The sequence below is a fragment of the Echiichthys vipera genome (genome assembly GCF_963691815.1).
Source record: "Echiichthys vipera genome assembly, chromosome: 5".
In the NCBI taxonomy this organism is placed as follows: domain Eukaryota; kingdom Metazoa; phylum Chordata; class Actinopteri; order Perciformes; family Trachinidae; genus Echiichthys; species Echiichthys vipera.
In genome coordinates this window covers 20,271,680-20,285,903 of record NC_139830.1, presented here as the reverse complement: position 1 = coordinate 20,285,903, position 14,224 = coordinate 20,271,680, and the positions used below count along the sequence as shown (strand labels likewise).

At 37.6% G+C, this 14,224-nt stretch overlaps 1 protein-coding gene across 3 annotated transcripts in view; it reads right to left on the bottom strand.

Annotated features, from left to right (window-relative positions):
- ncam1b (neural cell adhesion molecule 1b) overlaps positions 1-14,224 on the bottom strand; it is a gene marked incomplete at its 3' end in the record, with an annotated part of 82,430 nt that overhangs the window by 35,083 nt on the left and 33,123 nt on the right. For all 3 annotated transcript variants that reach the window (XM_083914678.1, XM_083914679.1, XM_083914680.1), the window contains exons 2-6: positions 7,813-7,887; positions 6,871-7,080; positions 5,268-5,411; positions 2,568-2,705; positions 2,098-2,215 (exon numbers count right to left, since the gene is read on the bottom strand). In XM_083914678.1, coding sequence (XP_083770804.1) covers positions 2,098-2,215; positions 2,568-2,705; positions 5,268-5,411; positions 6,871-7,080; positions 7,813-7,887 — 685 coding nt within the window. The remainder of the gene's footprint in view (positions 1-2,097; positions 2,216-2,567; positions 2,706-5,267; positions 5,412-6,870; positions 7,081-7,812; positions 7,888-14,224) is intronic.

The window sequence follows — 14,224 nt, the reverse complement described above, 5'->3', positions numbered from 1 at the left end:
AACAAAGCAGGAAGCTATCAATGGCTGTATAGAGATACACAGAATAATCTGGCTATTGATGACACTCCAGTCTTCAGGTTTCACTGTTTGCATGCACCTTTGATACCCTGTGATTAAGTGTCCCATTGCAATGAATAAATCAGTTAGTATAATATCCCTTATATCCTGATGTGTTATTGTATTATTATTTCACTGGCAGTGTCTAAAATAGTCTATTGCAAGTGTAGCTTATATATTCTGTTTCTGTAAAAACATTATATTCATATCATTATGTAATAACAGATAATATATAATGATTTAAATACAAGGATTTGTGCAAAATAACTTAATTTATTAATCACAGAAAAAAAAACACTTCTATGGAGGGCTCCAAAATTTGAGTGTGCGACTGAATTTGACATCTGGTCCCGCATGTGCAACCAGATGTCTTGCCATATCAGTATATAAGAGGCTAAACAGCAACAGAGGGACAGATAAGACAGAAACAATATGTAAGCAGTGTAAGAAGATAGTGCCGACAGCACCATAACACAAACACCCAACATGTGAGCTCCCGCAGCTAGTAACAGTGTCAGGACCTGATGGACCCGAAGCCTCCATACGTAACAGTTCCCGAGCAGAGTGACAGCAGAAATTTACTAAACCAAAATAGTTTTCATGTAGGCTCTATGGGAAGAAATCAAAAGTGTTTGACTGATTCATTGACTTTATTTCTCCGCCCAGCGCAGCGAGTGAGGCAGCCAGCAGCAGGTGAAACACAGGCTGATCTGATCAGTCAATGTAGATACGGTTCATATGTTTTAAACACATATACAGCGTGAGAAAACTTGGGTGTGAGTCGATCCACTTAATAAAATGAAAACATATCTGTTCTTTGAGATGCGGGGGGCCACTGCGACATCACCACAGCTCTCAGCTGAAATCAACCCCCCTGTAAAGACAATTCTTAAATTTAAAAAAAGTGTTAAAATATCGTCGCGTCTTGTTTTCGTGGATTCAATATCGTCTCGTCACACCCCTTATTCTGAATGTATGATATATTTTTTTAATGTTGTACTGTCATGACAGCAGTGGTGCTATCGTCTTCAAAAGAGCACAATAAAAATGTGACACTGAATTTGAAGCAGCACATTGTATTTTCTGCATCTATTATCGATTTACCGTGTGTGCCCCTAAAATTTCTGGTTGCGGCCCTAAAATTTTCAGTTGGGGGACACAGTGCTCCAAGTGAATCAAGTTAGTCTGGAGCCCTGCTTCTATGACATCCCTTAACTACATAAGTCACTGAATACAAACTGTCCACAGTAGCTTTGTAAGCATGATGGAAGAAGATGACACAAAGTTGCTTGGCCCAGTGAATAAAGCAGCATAGTCTGGCATCGCCTGAACCATTTCCACAGTGCTGTGTCAGCTAGGAGAAGCCGCATGACTCGGGAGGTGCCCACACCAAAGCGCAGTGGCCTTATGCACTACATTCACTGTTAACCGTCATTAAATCACCTGAAAATGACACAAGGCTGCTACAGTATAACTGTACAGACCTCTGGACACATCAGACTGCTCAGTTATAACTTATAAACAGAGCAGCTAATTGGTAGTGAGAGCAACAAGTTAGCGGACTGCTGCGTGCTACATGTGTGATTAGAGATCAAAAGAGAAGACTCACACTGAGCTGAAATGGAGTCTCATATTGGGGCCCAACCCTAATTATGTCTATTCGGTGATTAACTCATTTGCCAAATAAACTAAATGCCTCTCACAGCGAATATTAATATATACGATTAATTTAGATTAATTAATCACAAAGCATGTAATAAATTAGATAAAATGTTTTTATCGTTTGACAGCCCTAACAATAATAATGCAAATGAATGCAGAGTTAGCTATTTAGGCTATCGTTTACTGATGGTGAGTAAATTCACACTTTTCATGCAGTGCTGTCAGCAACAACCAACAAAACAGAACACAGAAACCTTATACTACAGGTTAATTTTACATTAATACCGATACATTGTTTACATTATTAGGGCAATGTACCAGCAACTGAAAAGTGCTGCTGCAAAGCATTTTTCTCTCCAGTTGGTAGCAGAGTTTTACCTTGTCCATGTCACCATGGGTTCAGGATAGCCATCAACAGCACAAGTCAACATGGCAGGCTGCCCGACATCTGCTGTGGCATTCACCTCTGACTGCCATACCCTGATGGTCGGGAGCACTGAGACACACATAAATAACGAAAAGGAGAGAAAGAAAATTAAACTGGTAGATAGATACATACATAGATATTCACATAGATAAAGAGCAGAGTGGGAAATACAGAGACAGAAGCTGTGACAAATTCATAGCATTTATTTTGGGCACATTCATTTTCTAGGCTCAGAAGTTGAAGGAAACAGACTTCATTAGCATGAAAATCTTTGATACACGGTTGCTGTGGGCAACTGTTTCCATATGACGGTGAGTCTGGTAGCCTCTCAGGAACTACAGCTTATTTAAGCATCATGGGACACCTGCCACACAAAACATGCACACAGGAACAAAAATGAAGAGGAAATAATGCTGCTAACCGTTCACAACGACCTTGATGACCCGCAGATCAATCTCGCCGCGGGCCATGAGGCGTCCCTCACAGGTATACAAGCCCTCATCTGTCTTCTTTATGCCACGGATTTGAAGGTGATTGTTGCTCAGTACTTTAAAGCGAACTGAAAGGAAGCAAAAGATAAAATGCATTGTCAGGCTTGTTATATATTTAGAAAGTTTAAATTAAGTACAAGTCAGTATTTGAGGATAAATAGGCTGCTGTTGTACTACCAAGAGGGTAACATGGTGATTTAGTGAGTAATATCTCTGCATTATTATTACACATTTAGTTTTGAATTCATGCATTTTCATCAGGCTCTATTAGTCTAAGGAATATGCAATATTATGTATTATTTTATATGTCTGGGGGATATTGTTACATAAAAAAACAACTATTTAGGAATTTCCGCTTCATCAAATTCATATCTGTGAGCATGCCAACACTCCTTCCACCAGCTCCAGAAAAGGAGAAATAAGGCCCACAAGAGCTCTCTCACTTGGAGATGAAATGTGAACCGAGCACATTTAATCATGTAGTAATTCAAAATACTAGCACATCCCACACATGAGCTTGTGTTATTATTATATTCCAGTGAGCGATACCAAACATATTATGATATTGCGGAGTGTCAGAGGAGAATAACAGAGAATCAGTTGTATTTTTTTTAATTCAAAATCAAATTAATTTTTCCTATCTAAGAGCAAGAAAAACCCCGGAGGAGAATGATAACAAAGACAGGCATGAACAATGTCAGGTCTCTGACGCTAACGCTAATATGTATATCCATTATAGCTTGTTGTTCTTGCTCTGGTTGTATTTTGACTATTTAGTCTTGTAGTATGAACTGTAGTAGTGCATGTAAATCATGGCTACAAGAAATCTGATCACATTATTCAGTTTTAGGACAGACTTTGGTTTTAAGAGTATATCCTCAAATCTTGTTGATATTACTCATGTTCCGGCCATATTACATTGTTAATATTGCTCTGGTCCTACATCAGGGCTATTGTACTTGAACTTTGTACTTTTTTGAAGTCTTGTACTTGTCTGGGTCTCATGCCTTGCTGCTCATTCTGGATCCCTTTGACTTTTTGTCTTTTGGAGGCTTTAGTTTAAGAGCTAGAGTGAAGATATTATTAAGACAGAGTTGAGATATTGGTGTCAAAACTACAAAAGATCTAAGGAATCCATTGGTACCAACCATGCTAGCATGTCGTGGAGGGGGGTAAATAACACTTCGAAGTTCAAGGCGAGGGGAAAACTTGCATGGACATTTTTTAATGGGTCTCTTGACCTCTGACCTCAAGATATCTGAATGAAAATGAGTCTCTTTATTATAATTATTTATTATTTTATTATAATCTATGTAATAGAAAAAAGTTTGGGGCAAAATGCAGTACAAATTCCTATTCTAAAATGGTGTATTTTTAATTTTTGCATACTAAGGGCCCTAAATTATCTTGGAATTGTTTAAATTAGGCCTGATTGGAAAGCTGAGACTCTCGTGGAGTCAATGAGTTGAATAGTATTCATGTGTGATGATGTCAGTCCCTATAGTAGCCAATTCATTGTAGTGAGAGCCTTTTTTTTTTAAATCTTGAGCTCACTGTAAAAAATGAGCTGTTGTGATCTCTAGGATAATCATAGCCTCATGAAACCTTAAAACCACAAACTGGAAACCTGGAACATTCAGAGGATGGATGGCTTTCCTATGTAATAGGGGCTCTCTGAGCAGTTTCCAGAACAGAAGTGCTCAACATCCAATCGCCGAAAAAAACAAACGTAATTCTTGCTGAAATCTCCAAATGTCAAATGCTTTTGATAACAAATCACAGTATGGATTTTTCAATGGTGTTCTTCAAGGACTGGGTGATTTTTCACCATTTTTATCAAGTCTAAATTGTGCACCAAATCTGTGTAAGAAATGGTATCAACAGAGAAACATAAGTGATCATGAGAAGGGCTTTGATATAATTCAATCTCAATGTACAAAGCGTATAAACTTTTAATGTATTTAATTAACTAATTAATTACTTTTTATTTCTGATTTCTGATTAGAAAATCTTAACACATGGTGCTGAGCTAAATCACAAATAAATCTTCTGGTTTCCAGCTTCCAGATGATGTCTCCCCCTGAACATCTCCTGTCCCCCACCCTCAACACTAAAAAAGGTATTAGCATTGGAAAGAAACTGTTGCCTATTATGGTACTGAACAGAACTCAGAATTCAGACTTGGTCTTGACTCAGACTCAACTGGACCTGGTCTTGGACTTGACTTGGACTCGATTCAGTTGGTATTGACTACAGCCTTGTCATACATTAAACTGTATGACTGCCAATTTTTAGTTGTGAAAGCAACACAACAAGAAACAAAAATATTGAGTAATGACAGATTTTTTATCATTTTGATCACTTTGATCACTATCACTTTTGACACAATATGATGGACCTTAAAAAGATTTTATGAAAGCCATTATGCAAACTGGATCGTGCAAACTGAATATCAAACAATAGTTCAAACTATTCACATGTATTAGTTAATGTTTTACAAGTAGTTAGAGTTGAACAAAATCCTAAGAACTCAGGTATATCAAGAATGTGCAGAGTAAAAACAACCAAAGCTTAACACCAAATCAAGTGAAACAGAAATGTGATCCCCATGCTGATCAGAGACTTCTTACCATCTTTTTCCATCTGTATTCTTGCTCCTTTATATTTCCAGAAGACGGTCGGGGGAGGTGAGCTCATGACGTCACAAACAATGTTGGCATTGTCTCCTTCGTTAAACTCTTGGGGTGAGGGTGCGTTTGTGAAGGTGATTTTTTCTGGAATATAACATGCAAAATTATGTTTTACTTGTTGATAATTTATGTTTGATTCTTGTCAAAACTCCATCTTCTTTACTTAGTTAACTGCTGGTAATGGATTCATTCTTATTCACGTTCACAGATCTAAGAATTTGTTAAGCATGTATTGGAAAAACATAAATCGGGATATCTTCAAAAAAATTGTATCTTTTTTTTTTCTATTTCCTGCAATCTCCTTGTACTATACTGTCCCATTATAAGAGTGCTTCTCCGCACTTTTCTACATGCAAAAAAAACAAATTATGAACCATTTTACCAATTTTACCTTTCCCTCTAACTTACATTATCAGGCAGGGATTTGTGCTACTCCTAAGTTATTATCACAGCAAGCTTCCCTTGCTCCCTATTTTTAAGTTACTAGAATTAAAGCATTTCTAATTTACAGTCATTTCTGAAACTCACCAATTGGTTAGTGATGAGCTCTCAGTGGCATGGGATACAATATCACCTTATAAACTTGATTCAGCAAAAGTGACAACTATAGCAACATTTCCCAGCTATAAAGTCAGGTAAAGTGGAGTGGATTTTATTAAAAAGTGTCTCAGTGTCTCATCATTTTTTAGCTATATTTTGTTTGTTCCTGGCTAAATGTTTGAATGTAAAACCTTAAACACACACACACACACACACACACAAAGAAAACAATGGATATACAAAAATAGAAGTGCTGAAACACTCGTTGTCTGCAGGGGGCACAAGTGAAGAAGTCGCAGCAGCTCTTATTTTCTTTGACTGCACAGGGTGACATTGCATTGAATCTATGACCTGCAGTCATACTTTCCTATAGGTGACAGAACTTGCTGTGTATTACTGACAGAAGCTTGCTTAATGACAGAAGCTTGCTTAATGTGAAAGTGTGAGTTTGTGAGCTGACTACAAGCCAGTTCCATGAATTGCTTCACATCTAAAGTCTTTCTCATAACCACAATTTTTCCAATTTTCTTAACATTAACTGAGCCAAAACAAATGCAAATTGCAAACAGAAAAATTAAACTGCAATCTAATTTTTTTTTATAGACTGTATATTGATTTTAATATGCGGTATCCACATGGGTGACCACTTCTAATAACAATTTAAAATGGGAAATGAAATAACACAGAAAGTTTTATTTGGGAAATGATTTCATATCTGATGGACATTTGCTGATGCTTGGCATTCATGGAAAATAAAAGCCATTACTCACAAGAACTGCACAACAGACAGGGTCATTAAGCAGCCCTCTAATGGTCTTCCGACCGTTTATCGAACTGATGAAAAATCCATCCTCACTTGAAAAGAAAAAGAGTAATGTGTTGCCCTTGAGCAGTCAATAAAATACTATGAGTTCAATAAAGAGGATTTTTTTCTTTTTTCTTTTTCTGTGTTCATACCACTCAATAATCTGGTGAGTGTGTGAGGGGAGGGGGGGTTACTCACGGAAGATTTTCACTTTGACAGTCGACTCCCCTTGCTGGTCTCCATTTGTAGCGACACACTTGTATGTCCCTGCATTTTCAGTCCCAGCTTTATACAGTGTGAGGGTGGACGATGACTCATCGTTATGGGTTACTGTTATGTCTGGTCTATTTGGTTCTATTCTGTCCCCACTTGGTCCAAACCAGTCTATGAGCTTGGCAACGCCTACAACTGAGAGCACATAGAAGAGCAAAAGCAGTTATCTAAAACATATTCAAGATCAGGGAAGATCACCAGTGCCCACAGACTAACATTGTAGGTTTTTTATTCACTGCACGGACTGAAGCCTGTGGTTTGTGCATTTTTAGCTCCTTATAAACAACCAAAATGGCATAAATTCATCCATTAATTGACTCAAACAATTGACGACATTGTTGCCATGAACAGATGGTGATGGAAAGAGGAAACATGGGACATTAAAGGGGTTATCATCTACTAAGTTCAAAAATTGAATAGATTGAGAGAAAGGACATTTCAGCCACATGGACACATGAACACATCCCGGACCCCTAAATTATCAAGATGTCACAAAGTTCGTTTAAATTATGGCTTTGCAAAGCAATTTAATTTTACAATATAATCCTGCTAGAAAGGATGAGTGGTTGGTAATGTGAAGTACTTTTATTATCTGTACTTCATATGAGTACCACTCATCTATGAGATCAAGAAAAGTACCAATTGTTTGTTTTAATTTGATTTGATATGCAAAAGAATATTACTTTTATGTTAATGAGTGTATGAACACACAACAGACTCCTTTATCCTGCTATTTTCCTTGACTTCATGCTATATCTTTAGAATAATGCAAATATGGAGGTAAAAAATGAAGTCTGAAAGTTCGAATACAGATACGAAAGGTAAAAATCGGGGCACTTGACATTCAAGACAGTTTGGTAAACTTACCTTCACACATGAAGAATTTAGACTCTCCAAGACTTATCTCCCCGTGACTTGGTGTGATCTGCACTTCCAGCGAAACTAAAAGAAAACATACACAATACAAAATCATAAACTTGGCAACAAGACGAATGAAGCACAAAATGTAGGCTTATCAGTTTGTGCCATCTAAAGCCAGAAGTAGTCACCTGCAGGCAACCAGTGCTACATGTAAAGATTTTCGCTGTGCTTATTACTGGGTATTGAACTCACACCTTGAGTTTCGACATGTGATTATTATTATTTTTTTTTTTTTTAATTTCTTTGGCGCTTATTACTGGGTATTGAACTCACACCTTGAGTTTCGACATGTGATTAATATTTTTATTTTTTTCTTGAATTTCTTTGGCATTTCATGCCTTTATTTTGACAGTACAGTTGGAGATGGACAGAAAATGGGGGGGGGGTCTTATATCCTCTGGATATGGGGCAACTGCTCTAACTGAGCCACAAGGCAGCCCTTCTATGTGATTATTTTACACCAACTGGAGGTTGCTGTGTGACAAATTATGTTAATTTTGTATCAATTATTTTATTTCAGTAAACCCCTTCCATGGACATTGCTTTTTTTAAGAGTGTTGAGGGTGGAGGACAAGGGGGTGTTCAGGGGGAGACAGCGACCCAACAGGAGATGCCAGAACCAATAAACAAATAATTAATTAAGGTGTATGGGGGCTTAGTACATTAAGATTTAACCCATTCTCATGCTCCCTCGTCTGAGCAGTTTTTGGTTTGATACAGTTATGACACCCTTTTGTCAGTATACTTGGGACAGCTATCCATCTTCTGGTTGCCCTAGGTTTTTAGTTTGTGGTTGTAAAGTTTCACAAGGCTCCTAGAGGTCACAACAGCTAATTTTATGCAGTGAGCTCAAGTTGCAAAAAAAATGCTCTCACTACAACGAAATGGCTACCCAGAGGACTTACATCATCACACATGAATACAGTTGGGTTCTTTGACTCCACAAGAGTCTCAGCTTTCCAATCAGTCCCAAATTTTGCAATTACATGACTTTAGGAACCCTTGAGAATAGAGAAAGAAATAACACATTTGTACTGCATGAGAAAATATGTCCCAAACGGTTAGGGATTATCACAAAGTAGGTATTTCTATAAAGGGAAGACTTGTGGATATCCATAGAACCCATTCTCATTCAGAAATCTTCAGGTAAGAGGTCAAACAATCCCTTTGAAAATGGCTATGCCAGTTTTCCCTCGCCAAAATTTAGCCTACCTATGGAACGTTATTTAGCCCCCTTTCTTAAAGCTAACATGTTATGGTTGTTAGCCTGCTACAGCTTCCAAAATAAAAAAAAGTTGGCAGGGCCCGCTGGCGGGCCGGTGCAGTACAAGGGGTTAACAGCTAGTACACGTATTGAATGTCAAACTATAATCAGACAATTAAAGACTGCAGCAGTTTAAACAATTAGAAAAAACTTGAGCTGTGACTCATTTCCTGCAGTTGGCCCAAACACAGCAGCTACTATGTTCCTTGCCTGTAGGTGCTGACACACACATCAATAGGTTTACTCTGTTTGAAAAGGCAGTTAGGTACAAGAAACCTGTAGAAAGCAATGCAAATGCACATCAAGAACTTGACTATGCCAGTTCTGGCTCCAGTTTCCAGTTCCTCTTTTGCCTGAAGTCTTCCTGTCCTTTCAAGAGAGATATCATCCAGCCAGCACTGCAACTATTCAGTTAACACTCAGCAGTTGGCAAGAACCAATGATGTGCTGCCAAAGTACCTTGAGAGAAATTACATTTAAGATGCAGATGGAAATTCATAGAAATCATGCTGTCTGTCTAACAAGATAAATGCAGCATGTCTCTCAGTGAAAGACAGCGCTTAATCAAAGACCAGATGAAAAAGACAGATTTCTGGTATTTGACATCGACAGCAGTATGGCCGGAAACACTTCTGTGCTTAATTAGAACAAAGCTTCACTGTTTTTTGGCAAAATCTCCCATTCAAGTTACTGTGGTCTGACAGTGTGACTAAATGGGCCAAAAACACATAAAAATGAAAGTACCAGAGTGACCACTTCTAGGTATTAGAACTGCACAATAATCGTCATCGCAATATCAAGATGTGAAATAAATATTTTTGAAATCAGTAGAAATGAAAGTAGAAAATGGCACTTCAAAATGTAACTACCTTTCTTTTTTTTGCAGGCTCAGAAAATAACTGTCATTTGCATTCTCTCTGCTGTCAGATTATCCTGATTCTAGTCAATTTAATCCAAACTTCTATTATTGATAGCTTGCTTGACAGTTATTCCAATGTCTTAAGTTTTTATTTATGAGCGAAATTGTTTAATTTAGTCGGCAGGATTTGATGTTCAAAGGGAAGGAACATGAAAACCAGGCATCAAATACCCCAGTCCTATTATTTTCATATGAACTGCTAACTAAAGCAATGTTATGGTAATTTTATGGATATGGATTTAGTTTTAATTGGGCTGAGGAAATAAGTACAGTTGGTATTCATTTAGTCAAACAAGCACCTCATTTGCAGAGAAGGCATGATGATGATGATTCAAGTCAAGTGAAGTATATTTGTAAAGCCCATTATCATTTCCAATATCTGAAAGTGCTTTACATCAGTAATGGTTCCCAACCCAGCTCTATCTAAGCAGGCTGGGAAAAGATCTTTAAAACATGCAATGCACATTTAAAAACATGGCTGAACCTAGAACGTAAAGTTGTAACACATGCAACAATTAGAGCATGATTCAATAGTAATAAAATAACAGCTTCAATACTAATGTGACACTAATCATAAGAACCCCAATGAAGAAAAAGGGTTGAATGAAATAAGTTCCATCAGATTCAACAGACGCAGCATTAGTTCTCCTTATTTTGCAGTTCCAGGGGGCCAGGTAGGTGGAGTGGCAATTGGGGAGAAGGGGCAGGTGATGCATGAGTTTCAAGTGTTATCTTATTCCTTTTGATGTTTTTTCCAAAAATGCAGAGGTTGCAGGATCATGCAGAAAGAGCCTACACCAAAGGTTTACCCTAGCATAGCTTAGCAAGTTATACTATACACTCCAGTACAGTATAGTAGTATACACGCCAGTTTATTAGGTAGACCTAACTAAAACCAATGTAGTCAAATAAAGAGGCCCTGTGATAAATATTAGCTACCAACCAATTTCTACCAATTAATATTAAAAACAGCGTTCAATATAACTCAAAAGCAACAGAAACTACAGCCTTTAAAATTACCATAACGTTGAATCAGCACTTTTCTAAAATAATTTTCAACATAACTGAACTTCATGGCTTTGATGTTGGATTTATCTCAGGACTGTTTTTAACTGGGTGATGCACCTAATAAACATGCAACTTAGTTTAAAGTATATCACCCACAGTTGGCTAATTAATTGAGGAACTGGTAAAAAAAGAACAGTTAAATTGCCACCATGAGAATTTGTTTTTTAAGTGTTAAGGCATCACAAACTTTCATCTAACTGGATCAGCTGTGTGCATTGAATTAATGTCATGAAGTCAGAAAGCAAAGCAGCGAGTCATATTATAAAACCTGTCAGTGAAATTCCCAGCACTGCAATTCCTATATTAAAACCAACTATGCAAAACCATTCTCATATCCTGCTAGCAAGCTGACATTCAAAAGGATGAAAGTCCCACAAGGAATTTCCATCACATGATCCCAAATCCTCTTCTCTGTCTCTCACTCTACGTTTTCCTCCAAATTATGGAGAATATTACAAGACCCACCTGCACAGTCTGGCAGTTTCCTAAATTAAACTATTCTGTAGCCAGAGCAATAATTTGTCCTCTCGGATCAAGAGGAACTGTGGCTCATTGCAGATAGTTATGAACAAGACAGGGTAATTGCTCTCCAACCAACATCTTACTTTTCATTTATTTAGCTGGCTAACAAGCTTCTGCAGCTCAAGTCCAGTTAGCAGGGCACAAGCTCTTTCATAGCAGGGGGTGGACAAATTTATAAGTAGCAACTTTATCCCTCTCCCTCAAGAGGCTTAGCTTTTTGCCAGGCTGCCGCTGCAAATAAGAAAGTATTCTTAATGACTGGCCTGGTTAAAAAAAGGTTAAATAGATAAAATCAATCAAAAAATGTGTGTCCTAAAAAATATTGCATGTAAAACCCCAGTGATAATTTGGCTGAGAGGATGAATAGAGATCTCTACATAATAGAAGAAAAAAAGAGCATGCACTGCAGATAGTAGACGAGTAAGTGGATAATCTATACATTCCTATAAGTCTTTTCCAAAGAAAAAATAGATTTTTGCATGTTGTCTTGCTGCTTAAAAATTTATTAAAAAAAATAATTCCCATACGTCAATCAATATCAAAGGTCTGTCAGTATCTCTGTTCAGCCAGAGTTCTATCATAAATCACTGTTTTATGTCTTCTTTGATACTACCATGTGGCCAAAATCTAAACTTCAATCAAACTTTCTAGACATAACGGCTTTTAAAAGGAAACATGCAGCGTAACACAAAGCATGAATTAATCAATCCCAAAACCTCTTTAACCAAAGGAACAATACACTTGTTTTGAATTTTCACAACATATTTTAGTGCTGCATAAAAGGTAAAGAATTAAATGTGAAGTATGTTCTGACATTTGTTCTTTCTTGTCACACTGAAAACTCAGCCATTTCAACTGCAGTTACTTCTGCAAACTGCTACTGATTGAGCATAAACCCGACAACCTACTGTAAACTTACTGCACACCTCGAGTTGGAAAAGAGGATTCAAAGCAAACGGTTTATCAAAACTGGAACAAGGACTTAAAAATTAGTAGACAGAAGATGGCCCCGGGAGCATCAGAAGGTACTAGTACCACTAATTGGAAAACCTAACCTAAGGCTTATAAAACTTGCACACAAACTGGTGTAACATGCCCAGACATGTGCTAAGTGTCCTAGTTGTTAACAACACTAGACTGATTGAGAGGACCACGGAGAAATTAACAATTTGAGCAGATAAGAGTGACCTAGTTATGGGAAAACATGCAATCCACCTGCAGGTTAACTTGACTTTTCATATTAAAATGCCTCTTCAGACTACTTCAATCAGGACCCCATCACAATCAACCTCAATCTAGCTCCTATAATATAATAAATGAAACCAGGAATGTGAAGTTAGATGCAGAGACAACAGACGTAGACAAAGACCAAGAGGAATTTACCATCGACAAACTGGCATCAAGAACATAACCACAAACATTAAAAGTCGAGGTATGGCTCTACCTCTGAGTAAAGCCTTAGATTCCGTTTCACATCAATAATTTAATTCTTAAGAATGACAAGGAACGACATACTGATAAAACCCAAGGAGGGTAATTAGATTTAATAATCTCTGCCTTCAAGACATTGCCATTTATGGATGCACAATATGGTTGAAACCCCAAACATAAGCTGCCAACAAATGGATGAAGAATGCCGGTTTGTCCCAAAATCTGAGCAGTAAATTAAGTCTTAATTACAGTCGCACCATGTGATCCACTTGACGGATGAAATATGACCAGAGAAAGATGGTATGCCTGAATTTTACCACAGAACCGTGACAAATACCAAGAAAACACCAGTAATAGATCTAGTTGTTGTTCTATTTCCCTGCATGTACAGGAAAGCACAAGGCACTTTTGACTGAAATGCAGGAGCTGTGGCTCTGACATTAGCAGTTCATTTGTGATGTAATGTTTACTGGAGCTGTAGGCAATGTCATATTTGGATGCTGGCTGATTGTGACTTAAGCAGACAGCTTGCAGTGTCAATAATTCATGTCTCTATAGGTCATCAACAGAACCTTAGCGTTTGTAGTCTTAGAACCATTTCATTAACTATACACCAACATGGAGTAAAAAGACTATATCATTAGTGGTGGCATATAATCAGACACAGAGTTTATTCCTTTGCTGCTGCTTAATTCAGGTCACAGCACGATGCAGCAAAATGCATAATATTTGAGTGTAAGAGTCGTTTAGGACCTGAAATTACTGCATCCTTCCAAATTAAAACTATTTCTATTAAAGGTTCATCTTCATAATTGCTTCAGTACAGCCAAGAGGCATTGTACCACTTAATACCTCTGCATACACATGTGCCTGCACGTGTATGGGTGTGTTTGTGTCTGTCTGTGTAGTGATGGTGGGGGATGGAGGTTATTTCATGAATGAAAATCATGTATACTGATGTCCGTAGGCTACAGTAATCAGTGGTTGCAGTTGGAGATCCTTAAATAGTCTCATGTAGCCTGAATCCATCCTTTCTAGCTTGGGTTGTATCTTAGATTCAAGTTCCCCCGTGGGTATACACTGGCTTTACCATGGATAAGTTGGAAGTGACTGATAAACTATGAAGAGCAAGGACACCCTATAGATGAGAAATA